The sequence below is a fragment of the Dendrobates tinctorius genome, unplaced genomic scaffold, assembly GCF_039654945.1.
Source record: "Dendrobates tinctorius isolate UK_male_01 unplaced genomic scaffold, ASM3965494v1 ptg000070l, whole genome shotgun sequence".
NCBI lineage: Eukaryota > Metazoa > Chordata > Amphibia > Anura > Dendrobatidae > Dendrobates > Dendrobates tinctorius.
Genome location: NW_027361738.1, coordinates 20,284,273 through 20,305,805, shown reverse-complemented (window position 1 = coordinate 20,305,805; position 21,533 = coordinate 20,284,273). Strand labels below are relative to the sequence as shown.

At 43.2% G+C, this 21,533-nt stretch overlaps 1 protein-coding gene across 3 annotated transcripts; it reads left to right on the top strand.

Annotated features, from left to right (window-relative positions):
- The first annotated feature begins 1,143 nt into the window (after positions 1 to 1,143).
- Positions 1,144 to 14,175, top strand: POLR1F (RNA polymerase I subunit F). Of its 3 annotated transcripts, none has more exons than XM_073581441.1 (4): positions 1,144 to 1,240; positions 4,042 to 4,183; positions 8,616 to 8,821; positions 12,878 to 14,175. In XM_073581441.1, the coding sequence occupies exons 1-4, from the start codon at positions 1,164 to 1,166 to the stop codon at positions 13,524 to 13,526; spliced, it is 1,074 nt and encodes a 357-aa protein (XP_073437542.1). In that variant the 5' UTR covers positions 1,144 to 1,163; the 3' UTR covers positions 13,527 to 14,175. The 3 variants fall into 3 exon arrangements, with proteins under 3 accessions (XP_073437542.1, XP_073437541.1, XP_073437543.1); XM_073581440.1 differs by lacking the exon at positions 1,144 to 1,240 and adding an exon at positions 2,590 to 2,933; XM_073581442.1 differs by lacking the exon at positions 1,144 to 1,240 and adding an exon at positions 3,018 to 3,043.
- The last annotated feature ends 7,358 nt before the right edge of the window (positions 14,176 to 21,533 follow it).

The window sequence follows — 21,533 nt, the reverse complement described above, 5'->3', positions numbered from 1 at the left end:
TGCACAGTCATCGTTAGGAACCATGTGTACATGGTGATGACTATGCTGGGAGGAAGTGGGGAGAGCACCTTATTGGCGCGCACATCAGAAGTCACAGTCGCCTGTTCAAATGATCCCCGAGTGCAGCGCCCATAGAAGGGAGATGCCGTCCTCCTTTTCTACTTCATGTGGATAACGTGTCCTACGTCATCCACAGTGTCCCCCATCGCACTCTTGCGCAGGCGCACTTCTCTCTTGCAACTGCAGAGGGCAGAGCAAAATACTGCCGGCGCTCTTTGCTCCCCCCTTTGCTTACAGTATTTTGCTCTGCTCTCGGCAGGGCAAGAGAGAAGTGCGCCTGCGCAAGAGTGCGATGGGGGACACTGTGTGGATGACGTAGGACGCATTATCAACATGAAGTAGAAAAGGAGGACAGCATCTCACAAGGAGAGGAGGCACTGGACCTTGACCAGCGATGTCCATCGGACCAGACTGCCCTGTATGTGAGTATAATAAAAGGTCTTTTTTGCAGGGTGGCTTGAAGACATACACAGGGCTGAGAGGTGGTGGCCATAGGTTATATTGGAAAACCTGGTGACAGGTTCCCTTTTAAAGGGATTGCCCAGGACTTTTACATTGATGGCTTATCTTTAAAGGGAATCTATCTCTCCCAGGACATATATGACCTATTAATATGGGCATACAGGTAATAGAAATGTTACACTGGTCCTACCTGTCTGCCTCATATTAACGGCCTTGTTGCTGAGAAATGTTATATTCTTTCTTTATGCTAATCATTTCTTCCAGGCTCCGGGGCGTGCGGTGCAGAAATCCCTGCCTCCTGTCTTCATAATACTACCCCCCTACCATGCATGTCAGTTGTGACACCGGAATCCCGCACCTGCACCCTGTACTCCCTCAGAAATACATACCTTATCCTCCTTTCTATGGGCGCTGCACTCAGGGATCATCTGAACAGATGACCCACTGTGACCTCCGATGTGCGCGCCTATAAGGTGCTCTCCCTACTTCCTCCATGCATAGTCATTACCATGTACACAAGGTTTCTAGCGATGACTGTGCAGGGAGGAAGTCGGAAGAGCATATTATCGGGGTGCACACCAGAGGTCACAGTGAGTCGCCTGAGCAGAAGGTCCCTAAATGCAGCACCCATAGAAGGGAGAATGAGGAATGTATTACTGAGGGAGTGCAGGGCGCAGGCACGGGATTCTGGAGCTGTAATTGATGCTGATCGGAGGGGGTAAGTGGCAGGGATTTCTTCCACCACCGTACGCCCCCAGAGCCTTGAAGAAATCATTAGCATAAAGAAAGAATATAACATTTCTCAGCAACAAGACTGTTAATATGAGGCAGACAGGTAGGACCAGTGTAACATTTTTATTACCTGTATGCCCATATTAATAGGTCATACACGTCCCAGGGGATGACAGATTCCCTTTAAGATCGGGCTTCAATATCTGATTGGTGCGTGTGCAACACCCGGCGCTCCTGCCAATGATCTGTTCAGTGCTGGCTGGATGTTCTTCGTTGCAGAGCTACACAGCACATCTCCATCAACGGCATAGTGGCTGCAGCAGAGTACTACACCTCCACCCCCTCTCCATTCAAATAGTGGTGGATGTGCAGTACTCCGGCCACTGCTCAGGTGACAGGAGCTGTGCAGCACTGCAACTTAAAACATCTGGCTGTCACCCAGAACAGATCATTGGAGGGAGCGTGGGGTCCACACCCTCACCGATCAGATATTGATGACTGTTGCTAAGGATAAGCCATCAATACAAAAGTCATGGACAAGCCTTTTAAATGTGGTTTGTGTTACGTTATTCTGAAATCTGTACATCCTCTCTATGCCCACTCCTCCTTACTATGCCTGTTCATCCTCACTATGGCTGCACCTGTTTACTATGCTGGCTCAGCCTCACTATGCCCACGCCTCCATATTATGCCCCTTCATCCTCACTGTACCCGCTCATCCTCACTATACCCACTCCTCCTCATTATGCCCACTCCTCCTCACTATACCTGCTCCTCCTCACTATACCTGCTCCTCCTCACTATACCCACTTCTCCTCCTATGCCCCTCATTATGCCCACTCCTCCTCACTATACCCACTTCTCCTCCTCATTATGCCCGCTCCTTACTATGCCCCTCATTATGTCCGCTCACCCTCACTGTTTTTTTTGGTTTTTTTTTTTCAAAACACAGTGACAATTTGCGAACCGGCCAGGGCCTGTACGACCTGCAATACACAGAATGCCCTAATAACCCCTATGGAAGGAGTCCATGTGACGTCCAATATTATAAAACCGAGGGATGTTAAAAGGAAAAAAATGACTTGAAAGGAAAAGCAAAAAAGCGTAAAATGAAAGCGTACTGGTGCGTGAAGGGGTTAACATAAGTTTATAAAAACCTGCGTAAACTGACAGCAAAGTAGTAAAACCCCCGCCGTGGTTATACCGTGCGGCAGCTCCTAACCCCGCAGCGCCCACCACCGTCCGAGGCGAGGAACCGCTCAGCGCGATACATGTGGTACGCGGCCGCGCAGGCGCACAGTGACTGGAGACACTTTGGTCTTCACAAACATGGCCGCGGCTCCTCAGTAGGCCTCTGGTTACCCTCTAGCGCCGCACGTATGTGTGAGGCTACGTCATCATCCGGGGCCGCCTGTACGGCAGCCATGTGGACAGTACAGTATGGCAGCGCCTGACAACACCGGGAATTCCGCAGCCGATGTCTCGGAGAAGCCGGCCGCCCTTTCGTGCCTCGCGCTGCCGTCCTTCTCCGAGGCCTGCGGGTTCATCGACAGCAAACATTCGTGTCTGGTGGTGAAGACGCACCGCAGGCACATAGCGCTGGCCCCCAAGTACATGAGCAAGAAGCGGAGCGGTATAACGGAGCACCTGACCGCCGAGCTGCTGAAGTACAACGTGGTGTAAGTGCGAGCGTCCAGGAGAGGGCGCTGTGCAGTCGCGGGGTGCTGGGACTTGTGGTTCCTCCACAGCTGTCCAGGAGGAGTTTGGCTTCCAGGATCATGGGCGCACGGTGATTGGTGGTCGCCGATCTTAACCCCATCATGGCACACCAGTGCTTGCGCTGTTGGTTTTTCCGCCTCTTTCCAGACTCCCTAGTTATTTTTTTCTCCTTCGGCAGTCGTGTAACAGCTCGTTGGCCGCGGGTCGTGTTGTAATATTGAATTATATCATAATGTACTGGGAACACAGTGCTCCCGGCCGGTCAGGGGGTGGTGGTGTTTTTTGGGATTCAGTTTAGATGCTGATGTAAAAATTATATTGCTCCACCTTTGAGGCACTTAGTGTTTTGCCCTTCCAGAAAATCTGGTCACCAGGCCCAGATTATTATATAACAAAGTAACAAAAGCCGCTGTGCTTTATTCACCATCCCCCGGTCCACCTCTGAGTCTCTGCTGATGCAGCAGCTCTGAGGGGCTCATTCTATCTACAAGGGCAGAGTCGCTGAGCCCACTGACTCGCTTCACGCACAGATGATGCTAGACCCTGGGAACGCGGTGCAGGACTCAGGAATAGTGCGTGATACGCCGCAGCGTATCAGAGAGCCAGTGCCTGATAGATGCTGCCCGGAGCACGATCAGCTGTCGGCTTCTCTTTAAAGCCAGCTCTGATTGCTGCTGATATATAGCAGCTGCCATCAGTCCTGTAGAGGTGGGGTCTGATAAGGTGTTATCTGAGCATGCTCGGGTGTTGCCAGAGTATCTCAGGCGTGCTCGAATAATTTGTCAGAGAGTCCCCGCGGCTGCATGTCTCACGGCTGTTCGGCAGCCCCAACACCTGCAGGGAGTGCCTGTTTGTTAGACGGATGAGACATGTAGGCACGGGGACTCGAACATATTTTCCTAGCACGACAAAGTCACTCGGTTAGCGCACGGACTGCCCGCCGCTCTCCCGACTCGCGTTTAGTTTCAGTCTCAGTCCAATAAATCTGGTCGTCTGACCGCGCGCTGACACTGGTATTTCACAGCAGAGGTGTTTGGATGTTTAGTGATAGAATCTTTGTCCTTTTAGATTGGAAGGCGTCCCCGTGGCCTACGATAACATAAAGCTGATTGGCGAGTTGGGAGACATTTACGATGACGTCGGATATATTCACATCAATATTGAAGCTGACTTTGTCGTTTTCCAGCCGCAGTACGGAGAGAAGCTTGTGGTAAGTCTGGAGATGTGATCAGCCCAAGCTGAAGTGGCGTCTTCAGTGTGAGCACGTGATCTATTCTGCGGATTGTGGTGTGTGAAATCGCTTTTCTGGTTCTTGTAAGCCCTTATGAAGATATGGTTACTGGTCAGATTGAAGACAAACTGCTGGTACCCAGTGCCAATGATTCTTTGCTGCACGCCATGGTCACTAATTCAGTGTACACCCTTTTTAATACTGTTAGAATCATAGAATTGTAGAGTTGGAAGGGACCTCCTGGGCCATCTGGTCCAACCCCCTGCTCAAAGCAGGATTCGCTAAATCATCCCAGTCAGATGTCTGTCCAGCCTCTGTTTGAAGACTTCCATTGAAGGAGAACTCACCACCTCTCGTGGCAGCCTGTTCCACTCATTGATCACTCTGTCAAAAAGTTTTTTCTAATATCTAATCTGTGTCTCCTCCTATTCAGTTTCATCCCATTGCTTCTAGTCTTTCCTTGTGCAAATGAGAATAAAGTTGATCCTTCTACAATGTGACAGCCCTTTAGATATTTGTAGACAGCTATTAAGTCTCCTCTCAGTCTTCTCTTTTGCAAACTAAACATTCCCAAATCCTGCAAACTTTCCTCATAAGACAGGGTTTGCAGACCGGTCACCATTCTGGTCGCTCTTTTCTGAACTTGCTCCAGTTTGTTGATGTCTTTTTTAAAATGTGGTGCCCAAAACTGGACACAATATTCCAGATGAGGTCTGACCAAAGAGGAGTAGAGGGAAATAATGACTTCACGTGATCTAGACTGTATGCTTCTGTTAATACATCCTAGAATTGCATTTGCCTTTTTTGCTGCTGCATCACACTGTTGACTCATATTCAGTCTGTGATCTATTAGTATACCCAAGTCTTTTTCACATGTGCTGTCACTTAGCCCTATTCCTCCCATTCTATATTTGCTTTTTTCATTTTTATTGCCCAGATGTAGTACTTTGCATTTCTCCCTGTTAAAAACCATTCTGTTATTTGCTGCCCACTTCTCCAGTTTATTTATATCTTTTTGAATCCTCTCTCTCTCTTCTCTAGTATTAGCTATCCCTCCTAGCTTTGTGTCATCAGCAAATTTAATCAGTTTACCCTCAATTCCTTCATCTAAATCGTTGATAATGATGTTGAACAATACAGGGCCCAGGACAGAGCCCTGTGGTACCCCACTTGAGACATTCTTCCAACTGGATGTGCAGCCATTTACGACCACTCTTTGGGTCCGATCACTAAGCCAGTTATGAATCCACCTAACAGTTGCCTTGTCCATTCCATACTTAGTCATTTTTTCAATAAGGATTGTATGAGAGACTTTGTCAAATGCTTTGCTGAAGTCAAGATATACTATATCTACAGCATTTCCTTGATCCACCCAATCAGTGATACCGTCATAGAAGGAAATTAAGTTAGTCTGACATGACTTATTAGTTACAAACCCATGCTGACTCTGTTTAATCACTTCATTCTTATCCAGGTACTGACATACATGTTGTTTAATAATTTGTTCAAAGATCTTTCCTGGTATAGAAGTCAGACTCACCGGCCTATAGTTGCCTGGGTCCACCTTCTTCCCCTTTTTGAAGATAGGAACAACATTTGCTCTTCTCCAGTCTTCTGGCACTTCTCCTGTTCTCCAAGAATTTTCAAAGATTATGGAGAGGGGTTCAAAAATTTCTTCTGCTATCTCCTTCAGTACTCTGGGGTGTAATTCATCTGGACCTGGAGACTTGAATTCGTTTAGGTTAGCTAAGTGTTTCCTCACTATCTTTCTGTTTATAGATATCCTGGATTCTTCTATTCCCTTAATAGGACAGTGAATAACAGTTGATGTTACATTTCCTTTCTGAGAGAAAACAGATGCAAAATAGGAATTTAAAAGTTCAGCCTTCTCAACATCCTGTCTTACCATTTCATCATTTTCATCCTGTAAAAATCCTATAGCATCTTTGACTTTTCTTTTACTTTTGACATATCCCCAAAATCCTTTCTTATTTCTTTTGACATCTCTTGCAAGCTTCAATTCATTTTCAGCTTTAGTTAATCTGATTTGTGCCCTGCAGGTTCTGCAGACAGCATTATATTCTTCTTTAGATATGCCTCCCTCTTTCCATTTTATAAACATTTTTTTCTTCCTTTTTAGCATGTGCTTAAGTTCTGTGTTCATCCATCCTGGTTTCCTTAAATGCTTCCTATTCTTCCCTCTTTTCGGAATTGTTAACAACTGTGCTTTGAGAATTTCATTTTTCAAGATTTCCCATCCTTCCTGGACATTTTTGTCTTTAAGGATATCCAGCCATTGGATCCCTCCAATTCTCTTTCTGAATCCCTTAAAATCTGCCTTTCTGAAATCTAACCTTGACGTCTGAGTCTTCACAGGTCTTCCGCCTCTAGTTATCCAAAATTCTAAAATAGCATGGTCGCTTCCTCCTAGGGTCCCAGCCACTTTTACCTCCTCAACCATTTCCTCCCTGTTTATAAGGATTAGATCCAAGGTAGCAGTTCCCCTTGTTTTCTCCCTTACCTTTTGGAAGATAAAGTTGTCAGCAAGAGAGGATAAGAATTTCCTTGACCTGTTAGTTTTGCCTGTGAGAGATTCCCAACAAATGTCTGGATAGTTGAAATCTCCCATGACAACTATGTCATATTTTTTGGAGAACTTGGCCATTTGATGCATAAAGAGTTCATCCATATCTTCAACTTGCACAGGCGGCCTGTAGTAAATGCCTACAATGGTGTCCTTTCCATTCTGTCCTTGTATTCTTACCCAAACAGTTGCCACAGAACTCCCAGTCTCTGAAGCTTCAATCTCTATGCAGATATACGCGTTTCTAACATACAATGCGACACCCCCTCCTCGTTTATCAAGTCTGTTTCTTGCAAATAAGTTGTATCCTTCTAGTTTTGTATTCCAATCATGTGTATTGTCCCCAGGGCTGTGGAGTCGGTAAGCCAAACCTGCGACTCCGACTCCTCAATTTCCCTTACACCGACTCCGACTCCACGACTCCGACTCCCACAGATATTGCTTATATTTAAGTGAAAAATGTATTGTAGTACAATGTGAACCTCAGACATTTAATCATTTTTATGATCCAATAATCAAGATATTTAGATAGAACAGAATATATATTGGTGTACTACCCGGTTTTCATTCTTTTTGGTACAGATATGGATAAATGGATAGAGCAGATTTCTAATCTGCTTTTGCTATTGAAAACATTATCTATGAGCTCAAAAACCTTTCAGGTGATGCGGTTTTTTAAAAAGATGATCAGCTTTTGCAGCTGAAAAACGTATCCTCAAAAAACACAGGAAAAACGCTGTGTGTGAATGTAGCCTTAGATCAGGAATAGAACAGCCATTTATAGTACATTTCATAACTTTCCCAAACTCCTATGAAAAAATATTCAGCACATCCTGCATTGAATTACTGTACCCAATTTATTATATATTTTAGGAGTCGGAGTCGGTCCATTTTATACCGACTCCAACTCCGACTCCGACTCCACCAAAATGAGCACCGACTCCGACTCCACAGCCCTGATTGTCCCACCAAGTTTCAGTGATTCCAATGACATCATATTTCTTTTCCTGTGTTAGTAGTTCCTTTCCAATGTTGGTCCTCCAGACCTGGAGACATGTTAGCTCTGCATGCCCATTTGTCCACGTGAATTGAGCAGTAGTGCACGTTTCCCCACAGATCCCATGGGCTAGAAATTGAGAGGAGATGGGCATGTGGTCTACCTTGTTGTGGTCTACCATACTATTCACGTGGGGAGCCCGGCACCTCCATTCTTTATATGGCTGCGGCTCCCAGCTAATAGGGGCTCTGAGTTGTTAAACTTTCATCCCGTATTCTGTGGGTTTCTGACGTGTAGACCATAGCTTCTAAGTCTGCCGGTGTGAGAGATTCTTTTTGTATTCCCTCTCTAATCTGTACAGTCCATGGCGTCCTGAGATCTTCCCCACATTGTGATTGTATTCCCAATGGACGGTCGTGATTAACCCTTTATAATGATGGTGCCCTGTTGGGGCTATTTGTCCGCATGTCCATATCGCCTACGGGTTTCAGTCAGCACTTTCTGCCATTTACCTGACATATTAAACTTCTACACCACCATTGGCCAATACTGTGTAATTCTATGGGTGAAAGATGGTGGCGGGTATCAATATGTGCCACCAACAGAGTGATGCAGTCTTAAGGATGAATGATTGTCATCCAGTTTTTGAATAGGGTACTTATTCTCAAGTCTGGCCAAACTATTGGTAAAATAATTCCTTCGTGACCCGGAGGGCGCTCCATTATTTTGATTAACACGCTTAACCCTTTGTCTTTAGATCATCCTATATTAAATTTTTCTATTCTATGTTGTTGTCAGCCATTTTGAATATCCAAATGTTGTTCTCCTAGGGCGTGGTCAACAAGAAGGCTCCCAGTCACATCGGCTGCCTCGTCCATGGCTGTTTCAATGCTTCCATACCAAGGCCCCTTAAGATGCCTGTTGAATCCTGGCAGCACGTGGACGTAGATGTAGGTGATCAGCTCGAATTTGAAGTCTTCCGATTGGATTCGGACGCGGTGGGAGTGCTTTGCATTCGCGGCAGATTGAGTAGAACGTAAGTTGTTGCCGATTTACAACTGTGTGTATAAATCAGACGTCCATGTACCTCAATGCACAAATCGGCACTGGTCTCCAACGTTGTAGGCATATATGAAAGGGGTAAGTTCAGGTCAAGAGATCCGCTGCCAATCTGTGCATCACACTCTGTTTTTGACCCGTCATACACGGATATCTGTGTCTGGACACATTTCACTAATAGACTTATGTGGGAGACATGACAGCAGATACACAATGCCATAAATATAAATCATGTAATACAGCTCTGGTATGTGCTCCAGTTAGGGGAGATTAATATATGGCATGAGTTTGCCCATACAATCTACTTCTAATTAATAAAGAGTTGAGTACAGTTTTGTTGCCATTAGGTGAAGTAACTCACCCCTTAACACCAATCATGCAAGTGTTCATGATCACAGGGAATCCTATGTGTGGAGGGGGGCCCGAGCTGAACTCTTCATGTGACAGATACTATATTAAGTGACATTTATTAAATAGCTGACATCTGACGGTCATTTAAATGTAACTACCCTTGTGATGCGATTATTGGGCTCCTATGGGTTACTATGGCAGCTGGGGCCAGCCGAAGACCTGCGTTGCTGCAATCTGCCAAAGGTCAAAAAGTTTAAAAGCTATTTTTCGATCGACAGACTGCCGCCAAAAAGTGCAATTAAAATCACTCAAAATCTTGCAGCAAACTCCTAATAGTATTAAGATTGATTTATTTATTTTACTTATACAGCGCCATTACTTCCACAGCACTTTCCAAACATTATTGGGGCTCCCAATCTAGATTCCCTATCAGTATGTCTTTGGAGTGTGGGAAGAAACCCACGCAAACATTGACAGAACTTACAAACTCCTTGCAGATGTTGTCTTTGGTGAGATTTGAACCCAGGACCCCAGTGCTGCAAAGCAACAGTGCTAACCACTGAGCCACCATACAGTGCTAACCATTGAGCCACTGTGTGCAAAAACCAAACATTTACACAGCTCCATGAACAGAAAAATAAAGTTATAGTCTCTGAAAGCAAAGACATAATGTTTGTGTCATGGGTCCCAGTGCAGGTTTTTGAGCTGCACGTCAGGGGTTAATGTCTGGAGCTCAGTGCAGGTTTTGACCTGCACACCTCGGGTTAATGATTGTGGCCTCTTTTTGGTTCTGGGAGAGCTTCTTAAACCCCTGGGAAGCTCCAATCCCTGTCAGTTATACTTTTGCCTTTGGCCGAGTGTGCTGACCCCCGTGTGCCTGTTTGTTGTTATAGCTTGTTTATATGGTTCTGACCCGGTTCTGTTCCGCGTTGTGAGTTTGCCTGTTGATTCTGTACTGTGCTATCCTCTCTGTGTATGACTCGTTGCCTGTTATCTGACTCTCTGCTCGCCCCTCTTGTACCTTGCAGCTATCTCTGTGTATGACTCATTGACTACGTCCTGACTATCTTCCCTGTCTATGCCCCTTGGTAACATTGTCTCGCAGTTACCCTGCTAGGAATTGTCTTGCAGCTCCTAGCTCTGTGGAGTTTAGGCCAAGCCCCCAGCAGTCACGTGCTTCAGGCCCTGCTGTTCTGAAGTACGCATCTACTCGGCTGCTGCGCGCTCCACAGGTATCTTTGAACACAGTTCGCTTCACTCAGGACACGCGCACTGGCTCAGTGAGCAAGCTCAGTGCAGTGTTCCTGACAGTTAGTCTTTTTTGTTTTCTAAGGTCAGAATATTTTTTTTAACCACTAAAATAAAAAATTACATTCAGTTTGGTATCGCTGTAATCATCCTGACCTGAAAAATCATTGTCAGGTAATTTTTACTGCACATTGAATGCCATAAAAACAAAAGTTAAAAAAAAACAAAACTTCAGAATACGGTTTCATTTATTTAGTTTTTTCTCCATTTCACTTCCACGTGAATGGTGTCCTTAAAGCTTCAACTTATCCCTCCAAGAACAAGCTGTCATTGGGAAAAATAGTCATGACATAGAAGAGGAGAAAAAAACGAATGTCTTGAAAGGGTCAAAGTACACACTTTGACAACTACAAGTATTTCTCACAAAATTAGAATATCATCAAAAAGTTAATTTATTTCAGTTCTTCAATGCAAAAAGTGAAACTCATATATAGTCATTACAGAGTGATCTATTTCACGTGTTTATTTGTTAATGTTGATGATTATGACTTACAGTCAATGAAAACCCAAAAGTCCTTATCTCAGTAAATTAGAATACTTTATAACACCAGCTTGAAAATTGATTTTTAAAATCTGAAATGTTGGCCTACTGAAATGTATGTTCAGTAAATGCACTCAATACTTTGTCGGGGCTCCTTTTGCATCAATTACAGCATCAATGCAGCGTGGCATGGAGGCGATCAGCCTGTGGCACTGCTGAGGGGTTATGGAAGCCCAGGTTGCTTTGATAGCAGCTTTCAGCTCGTCTGGATTGTTGGGTCTGGTGTTATGAATGGGAAACCGAGGAGGGAAAAAAGACAACACGCTAAGTCTCAGAAAACCAGAGAAGTTGGTAACTATGCAGATTGCAGATCCCTGATCTTAAACGCACAACTAGCAGCAGTCGTGGAGCGTTCCTTTGTTGGTCCTAGACGCCTCATCACAACCGGAGAACTACATAAGCCTAAAGCAGGAAAAGAGGAAAACTAACTGCCCAAGAGCAGACCCCAAAGGAAAGACAGCCCCCTACATGTATTGACGGTGAAACAACATGAAAATACAAACAAAGGCAGGAAAATAGGCTAAGCAAACGATGGGGCCCGGCTAACTAAAAAGGACAGAAAAGGAAAGACACTGTCTGCAATCTGCCAAAAAAAACCTACAAAAATATAGTCCAACACTTCTGATAGCAAAATTAACCCTGAAGTCACTAGACTTCTAAACCTATATCAGTACTCTGAAATATTCTGAGACAGCGCAAAAAAGAGGCCAAACTAACAAGGGACAAAAAGCAGATTGGCAAATACTGAATAATAGGAGTGGAATTTCAGCATAGCCCCAGCAGGGGCAAGCTGATTACACAAAAAACTGAATTGACCAACAAGCACAAGTGTGAACAATAGCAAAAAACAAACTTAACTTGAGAAGACTGGAAGAGAGCTGAAGTCCAGCACCCGGATAGGGCATCGGCTGTCTTATATCCAGTCTGATACTCCAGAGATCCAATCGTTATCTTCCTCATCAGGTGGCAGATCACTACCACTTAAACCAACCGCACTACCTCCTGTCACCACCAGAGGGAGAACGGAAGGGGAACTCAACTGGTGGAGCAGAAAATGAGTTCATGATAGTCTGGTGTCTCTCATCTTCCTCTTGACAATACCCCATAGATTCTCTATGGGGTTAAGGTCAGGCGAGTTTGCCGGCCAATCAAGCACAGTGATACTGTTGTTTTTACACCAGGTATTGGTACTTTTGGCAGTATGGACAGGTGCCAAGTCCTGCTGGAGAATGAAATTTCCATCTCCACAAAGCTTGTCTGCAGAGGGAAGCATGAAGTGCGCTAAAATTTCCTCGTAGCCGGCTGCACTGACTTTGGTCTTGATAAAATACGGTGGACCTACACCAGCAGACCATGGCTCCCCAAAACAACACCGATTGTGGAAACTTCACTCTAGACCTCAAGCAGCTTGTATTGTCTGTCTCTCCACTCTTCCTCCAGACTCTGGGACCTTGATTTCCAAGGTTTAGTATGAAGTAGTGTGTTATAAAGTATTTGTAATTTACTGAGATAATGACTTTTGGGTTTTCATTGGCTGTAAGCCATAATCATCAACATTAACAGAAGTAAAGACGTGAAATAGATCAGTCTGTAATGACTCTATATAATATACGAGTTTCACTTTTTGTATTGAAGAACTGAAATAAATTAACTTTTTGATGATATTCTAATTTAGTGAGAAGCACCTGTATGGATAAATTCCGTCCTTTGACTCCTATTTGTTTTTTCTGTTTCCTATTGAAATTCATATCCAGAAAGAATACATTTGTATATCGATACCAAAAGTGACCAGGTGTTTTTTTTTTTTTTTGTTTTTTTTTTTTTCTTTTCCAGAATGGAAGCTGAAGCTGTTAAAAAAATGAATGCAATTTCCAAAGAACAGAATGCCAATACATCACTCATCAAGAACGGTTCGGAAATTACAGAGGAAGGAGCAGTTGATGAGACGACCATGCCCTCACAGGACACCTCAAAATCAAAAGGCAAGAAACGTTCGTACAAAGAAACCTTTGCTCAAAACGAATACACAGAGAACCAGCAAGATACTAACTTGTGTTTGGAAGAAGCTCCCAAGAAAAAGAGAAAGAAACAAAAACCTCAGGAAATCTTTTCTCAAGATCTATTTCTAGAGCTAGATGGAAACGTAGATGATTCTATCATGGAGACCTCATTGCAATCAAGTTCAAAAAAGAAAAAGAAGCGTCGGGATTCTTTTCAAAACATTGACAGTGATGTAGCAGTAGACAGCGGTGTAGTTGCATCTGACAGCGCATCTGTGGTCTCCTCATATCAGGAACATAAAGTCAAAAAGTCCAAGAAAAAAAAACTTACAGACCTCGCTGACCTTGACAGCAACTTACACAATGGGACAGAAGATTCATTGGTGACTAGAGAGAGTGCATTAGAAGGACAAGTGACGGAACCTGTAGCCATAAAGAAACGGAAGAAGAAACACAAAAACACTTCTGCCGTCCTGGATTAGGACACTGCTTCATCTGAGCAACCCCAATTTTACTAAACTCGTGTGTTTCAGGCCAAAGATGATACAGAGGAGAGCAATAAAGTGGCTGCAAGCAGCCAAAACGTTCCTGAATATAAAGTGGTTGTAGACTTGCAGAAATTCTTGTTTTTCTTTTGAAAAAATATTTTAATATTTTTGCGCACCATCCGTTTTAATAGCGGTCAGTATTGCCGTACAATGTATGGGATAATCTGAACCTGATGCGGAGTCACCAAGATTTTTTACTGGACATAAGTCTAATGGAGCAGAGTTCAGATGTAATGAATAAATTAAAGAGATATTCTAACTTTATTACATTTTCAAATTAATAAAACTTGCATAAGAAAGAATACAGGTGACGTCCTGCTGTGCTATTCTGGGACTAGAGATTACTGTACATTTCCCAAAAGTCTTATGTTCCTTTCACTCAGTCTACACCCACCGATTTAGCTCAATTACAGGCGTTTTAAGAAAGTATACTTCCCTCTCGGGGCATGATCGCAGCATAGAATATGAAATAATGCTGAACTTCAGGACGCAATGCAGTGATGTACAAATGTATGACTATTGAGAGCAAACTTAATAATGGCGTAAATTTGAATTAATAAAATATATATTTTTAGAGACTGGATATCCTTTAAATCTTGTTGCTCAGTTATTTTACAAACTTTCAGGGTTATGTTCAGAAAAGCTCTTGCATTGATTTATTAAATGTATCCCGCCCTTCAAGCCTGGCATAATGCTACAGTTATAACGTCTGATATGAAGGCAAATAAGGTTGATAGCTCCCTGCCATCACATCGCTTTATGCCAGAAAAGTGTTTGTAATGGATAGTGATCATGTGATTTCAGACCTATATATCGTGATTTGTCATGTTTCTTAGTACATATGTCACCTAATCCATTTTTATAGCTAAATTCCAAAGCATAAATTGCCATGTTGCGGATTTAACATCCGCGCTGCAGGTCAATGTCTGCAGCTAATGGATGAAATTGGCAAAAGTGTGCTGCTATTGTAAAATCCGCCCCTTAGGCTGGTTTCACATTAGCGCTTTTTCAGCGCACGCACGGCCGGGGGTAGCTCCGCCCCCGAGCCGGCTCTCTGCCCGGCGTGCCCGCCCCTTGCTTGTAGCGCCGCCTACTAGCGGACAGCGGCGCCTGCGATCGGCGCACCCTATCTTTAGCATAGGGTGCGCAGATCGTGCGCAGGCCGTGCGCTAGTTGCGCTTTGACCTGCGCTGCGCACTTTTGACGGTGCGCCGTGCGCGCCAAAATCAAACTTTTCGGATTTTGGCGCGCACGGCGCACCGTCAAAAGTGCGCAGCGCAGGTCAAAGCGCAACTAGCGCACGGCCTGCGCACGATCTGCGCACCCTATGCTAAAGATAGGGTGCGCCGATCGCAGGCGCCGCTGTCCGCTAGTAGGCGGCGCTACAAGCAAGGGGCGGGCACGCCGGGCAGAGAGCCGGCTCGGGGGCGGAGCTACCCCCGGCCGTGCGTGCGCTGAAAAAGCGCTAATGTGAAACCAGCCTTATCCAGTATCGTGTGAGCATACCCTTAAAGAGATTAGATGAGATAAAAAAAAGTTTCTGCATTCCTCACATCATACTGATCAGTACCTGCACCTCTCCAGTTTCATTTACTTTGATGGGAATGAGCTGCAATACCAAAAACCATGCCAAGGGGGCTCTGCTACGTGGTTTATAAACCCTTATTACTGCCTTTAAGGATGTATGATGATCTTTTGCTATTTGCACCACCTTAAGGTGTTTCCAAGTTTGAGAGGAAATTCTGCAGCCTTCTGAATCACGACAGCGTGCTGTGTGCATGCTGTCATGATTCCCCAGTATAGTGCATGCAAGTGGTTACATAAGGACATGTATGTGATTTGCGTGCTTGCTGTCATGTGCCAACTGGACACAATCGGCTTCTCTCATTACACTTCTATCGAGGGTAGTTAGATGAGTCGCCAATTTTGTAAGTGAATATATTCCTAAAGGTAAAATTGACATGAAATTCTCTCCAGATGTTGGTAACAACCCATCCAATCCACACAGGCAAAGAAATCAAACCATAGATGTCCATAAATTAAGTTATATGTAATAATGAGAAGTGTATTTAACACGTTTACTGAAATGCATTTAATACTTTGTACAAAAGCCTTTGTTGGTGATGACCACTTCAAGACGCCTCCTGCATAAACTACTGTAGTCCCCTGCATTGCTCAGGTGTGATTTTGGCCCATTCTTCCACACAAACACTCTTCAAATCCTGAAGGTTCTCTGGGCTCTGTCTATGAACTCTTGAGATTTAGTTTCTTCCAAAAATTTTGTATTGGATATAGGTCAGGTGATTGGCTGGACCATGATTCTAGCAGATTTATTTTCTTTCTCGAAAACCAATTGAGTTTCCTCGGCAGTGTGTTTGGAATCAATGTCTTGCTAAAATGTCCACCCTCGTTTCATCTTCATCATAATGGTAGATGACAGCAGATTTTTATCAAAAATGTCTCGGTACATTTGTCCATCCTTCCTTCATTCATATGACATTTGCCAGTTTTGTATGTTGAAAGACAGCCTCACCCCATGGTGTTCTCACCTTTACCCTTTATTGTTGGTATGGTGTTTTTGGGGTGATATGCAGTGCTTTTTGGCCTCAAAACATGGCATGTATTATGGCATCCAAAAAGTTCGATTTTGGTCTTATCTCCCAGTATTTCACAGGTTTGTCTAAATTTTGGTGAGCAAACTCTAAATGTGCTTGAACGTGCTTTTAGTGCAGCAATGGAGTCATGCGCGGTGAGCATGCATACAGACCATGGAGGTTGAGAGCATTACTTATAGTTTTCTTTGAAACAATTGTACATGATGATTCCAGGCCTTTCTGTAGTTCTCCACAGGTGGTCCTTGGCTCTTGGACAACTCTTCTAATAATTCGTTTTACTCCTGTCTGAAACAATGTGATCCAGCGTCTACTTCGAGGGTCAATGGTAGGCGGATTAAAGCAGTGTGAACTCCTTCTGCCAGCAGTCTCGCAGTTACAGCAGGCAACCAGAATTCCTGTATTTTAGTGCTGACCACTGCCTTGGCCTGGCTGCCATGGAGTACTGAAGTGGACCATGGACCAAGGTAGTGTGATTCTTTTTTGCTCATCTCTACAACAGATGTGTTCAATGGTGGCGCTGTGATAGATCTCTACCAGTAGCAATTGAAGGAATCCAGTTTGCACCCCTGAACTTCATGGTGGTCACATCTAGAGATGAACATATAGAAATGAAGACTGGCATTCATTTTTTTTTTTATAAGATTTTTTTTTTTTCCCTGTATGTCTGTAGGGTTCCTTCACCAAATGGCTAGGACACAAAGACTAACTCTTTTCACAAGAATTTGGTTGTGATTACATTAAAATAAAAGAAGCTTCATTTAATGTGATGCATTTCGGCTTTATTGGGGCTTTTTTCACATGAAATATAATAAGAACAATGAACATTTCCAACACATGATTGTCGTGAGCCAGCATTCCTAGGGACACTAGTTTCACAATGAATGTGCAATGTAAAAAAGCTACTAATCAGCCGAAGAACCGGCAGCAGAAAAGATCGTTCTCAGCAGCATATTATCCTGTGTAAACAGTTCTCGCACTGTTGAGAACAATAGCAGCCTGTACATACTGAGCGATCTACTGGAGATTGTTCAGTGCACATCTGAAGCTGGGTCGGCCTGTGTAAGCAGGATCTTAAACACTGACTGGCAAATGTTTCCGGTCAGCGGTCGTCTTCTAGCACTCCCCATGCAGTGTAAAAGAACTCTTAAATAGCCTGCTAGTTGCATTAACTTGGTGTAGTCACCTGATTAGCCTGTGTATTGACTGAGCTGAAGGCAGCTATCAAAGCAACCTAGGCTTCCATAACACCTCAGCAGTGCCACAGGCTGATCGCCTCCATGCCACACCGCATTGATGCAAAAGGAGCCCCGACCAAGTACTGAGTGCATTTACAGAACATGCATTTCAGTAGGCCAAGATTTCGGATTTTAAAATATTTTTTTCAAGCTGGTGTTATAAAGTATTCTATAATGACTTTTGGGTTTTCATTGGCTGTAAGTCATAATCATCAACACTAACAGAAATAAACACGTGAAATAGATCACTCTGTGTGTAATGACTAATATGAGTTTCACGTTTTGTATTGAAGAACTGAAATAAATTAACTTTTTGATGATCTATTTTTGTGAGATGTTCCTGTATGTTTCTAATGACCTGACAAGAAAGGAAAAAAATTACATGAAGCTAATTACTCACATTTAAGACCCATAAGTCCTGGGCTCCTGAGTTCAAATCCCACCAAGGACAACATCTGCAAGGAGTTTGTATGTTCTCCCCGTGTTTGTGTGGGTTTCCTCCGGGTACTCCGGTTTCCTTCCACATTCAAAAGACATCCTGATAGGGAATTTAGATTGTGAGCCCCATCGGGGACAGTGCCAATAATGTCTGTAAAGTGCTGTGGAATTAATGGCGCTATATAAATGAGTAGAATAAATAAATCTTGCAGCTCATGAATCCAAAAGGCTTCCCTTTTTTTTGTCTTCAGAAGGTGAATACGGTGACTCAGGATGAAGCAGTGCTGCCAGGGAATAGAGCTGGAGTGACAGAGACTTTAGATCTACAGTTATGTGCAAAATAGTTGCAATCTAACATCACTAATGTGTTTACTATTTTGGCAGAAATTCTCATACAAAATGGGAAGTTCAATTAGTGAGGTCCTTCATTCACAGAAGAGACGCGTGTCTCAATTATGGCCCTTATTTAAAGAGAAATGGCAGCAAATGTACCTGACGGTTTTAGCCCTTGTTCAGTGAGTAAAATGGGTCGTTTCAGACATTGTATCAATGGAGTAAAAACTTTGATCAAGAAGTTGGTTTGAAAGGGGAAAACATATAAATGGCAAGCAAATCTGAAAACGTAGGAAAAGAAATTACTACCATATACATACCAATACTACAATCCCTGACAGTGGTATTTACCGTAACTCTCACACCCATGTGACCGTGTGATTGTGGGGCGCCGATGGGTTGTCATAACAGCTAGGGGTCTGCAGAAGAGGCTGGCTTTCATATGAGATCATGATTTATGCTACGCATAGCTGGATTCAGCGTTGCCTTGTGTCGCACAGGCGATCAATCGCAGCTTCAAATATCCTAAAGAAACTATTAAAGCAAGCAAAAAGTAGAAAAAAAAAGTTCAAATCACCCCCATTTTTTCGCCTTTAAAAATAAAACAATAAAAAATACACATATTTAGTATCGCTGAGTTCAGAAATGTCCGATCTATCAATAAATAAAGTAAAATAATACAAAACACCACATTTACATTTTTTTTTGGTCACAAAGAACAAGAGAAAGAAGTGTGTATAACGGACACGATCAACCCCATAATCATGATCACATAACATGTAACAGGATAATAAATTTTATTCACATACACAAAAATTCACACAAAAAGTGACATTGGTTGGATTAAAAACAATTAAAAAACGCCAAAACAAGTTGGCCATATATTAAATTCCAAAAGTCCCAAAATAAGAACCTGATGCTCACTTCCTCCAATATGCTAGGCAAAAGGTATATATAAACCGTAATCAGGCATATAATAAATGTGCCAATATTCACAATTAGAGTTGAGCGACTTTAGTCGGATCGGGTTTCATGAAACAAAATTTGTTTCAGATGAAACTGGTCCAACTAGGGCAAAAAAAGTCGGAGTTTCGTCCGACACCCGACCCCAATGCAAGTCAATGGGAAATAAAAGTCGGCATTGAGCGGATGACATTCATCCACTCAATGCTGACTTTTATTCCCCATTGACTTGCATTGGGGTCGGGTTTCGGACAAAACTCCGACTTTTTTTGCCCTAGTCGGACCAGTTTCATCTGAAACAAATATTGTTTCATGAAACCCGATCCGACCAAAGTCGCTCAACTCTATTCACAATCACAAAACTTCATATAGAACATGTATCAAACATGATGAAGATGTACAACATGACAAGGCATTATGTGCAAAAAAGCAATAAAGTGCAAATCGCTATAAATGAATTAGTATTACTGATGCAAGCTGACAAAGATCATATTACACCCTTTTAGAGCCTGTAATTTTTCATATATAGAAAAATGGAACGCAAAAAAAATATAAAACTACATGGGCAATAAACAAGCTAGATAGAGGTTTACATGACAATGCTTGCATGTGTCTCAAAAAAGAGATATAGAAATCCAGAAAATGCCTGTGAGCCACCAACCCATAAGTGGAATGCGTCCTATAGAAGTCATCCAAGAAGTATCATTTCTCCTTGCGGAGACTGACATGCTAAGCATGTCGAGATGAGGAGACTTAAAGCCGCAATGCTCCTCTGGGAAATATGCTAATTATGCAAATTGTCTCTTCAGAGAGGAAGAGTCCTCTTCCCCTTCCTCTCTGAAGAGACAATTTGCATAATTAGCATATTTCCCAGAGGAGCATTGCGGCTTTAAGTCTCCTCATCTCGACATGCTTAGCATGTCTGTCTCCGCAAGGAGAAATGATACTTCTTGGATATCGATCAGATGCCTCTCACACAGCCAAATCAGCTCTCACACTTTGCACTGACGAGGGGCAGTACCCCAAAACACAGTGTCTGCAAATTGAGATTCTGGCTTGGCTTTTATCCTAAGTCATGTAACAAGGTTTATTAAAGGGTCAGCATTGACTTCTAGGATTGCTACTTCCAATAAGTGGCACTAGAGTTCTAGTTCTCTTCCTCTCTGAAGACACAATTTGCATAATTACTATAGAAGTCATGGACAGAAACCTAATAAAAATAGAAAGAATGAGCAATAAGCCCTAGCCAGCTCACCTACAGCCACTGGAGCACGGAACCTCGCCCAGACCAGACGTGTCTTTTAACTGAAGAAGAGAAGGGTGTTCCAGCTCCTAAAAATTCATCCTTTATTTTCACAATTTAGAACATGTTGGATAGGCGATTTTCCTCATATGCAAGTGGATGTGCTCGCAGGCACTGACCAACCAGCTACGCGTTTCGACCCTGCGTGGGTCTTTATCACAGCTGAATAATAATGATTAAGCACAGGTCTTATAGGATACGTGGACCAATAGGATAATTAGGAATTAAACCACTAATAATAATACATAATTTCACGCCTTTTATTTAAACCTTTCGGAAGCCTAGTTTCCAGATTGTAGATCCAATACGCCTCTCTGGTTAAAAGGCGTCTTTTTATTTCCCCTCCCCGCTTAGGATTTTTTATACATTCTTTTCCTGCAATTTTAAGCGCTGCATGGTCTCCATTGTGATGCAATGAATGTCACAGCTAGTGGTATTGTAAAAAATTTCCACTGCCAGAAACAGTGAAAAAGAGGCCGTGGCTTGGGATGGTAGCCTCTGAGAGAACATGGTTCTATTACCTGACCCATTTTGATTTTCAGTCAACAAATCCAAAAGATCACGGAACGTCTGTCAGTCCTCTTCTGGAAGGGTGTCAATTATAGATGGTTGATGGTACAACTTAAAAGTACCCTGTCTACAAAAGAGATATAAATCCTTAATTAATTCAAATTTATCAAGTACTTTGGTAGGTCAAAATGACAATCCCCTCGATAAAAGGCTAGTTTCATATTGAGACAATGGATAACCAGACAAATGAATGACCTGGAGTTTACCTGCAGCCGATTCACTCCCTACCGCCTCTGATTCTGCCTTGTCTCCCTCTTGTAGGTCGGGGATCATGCTCTGAACTGCCGATGTCGTTTCTTTGGTTTTAACCCCTTTACCCCCAAGGGTGGTTTGCACGTTCATGACCAGGCCAATTTTTACAGTTCTGACCACTGTCCCTTTATGAGGTAATAACTCTGGAACGCTTCCATGGATCCCGGTCATTCTGGCATTATTTTCTCGTGACATATTGTACTTCATGTTAGTGGTAAAATTTCATTCATAT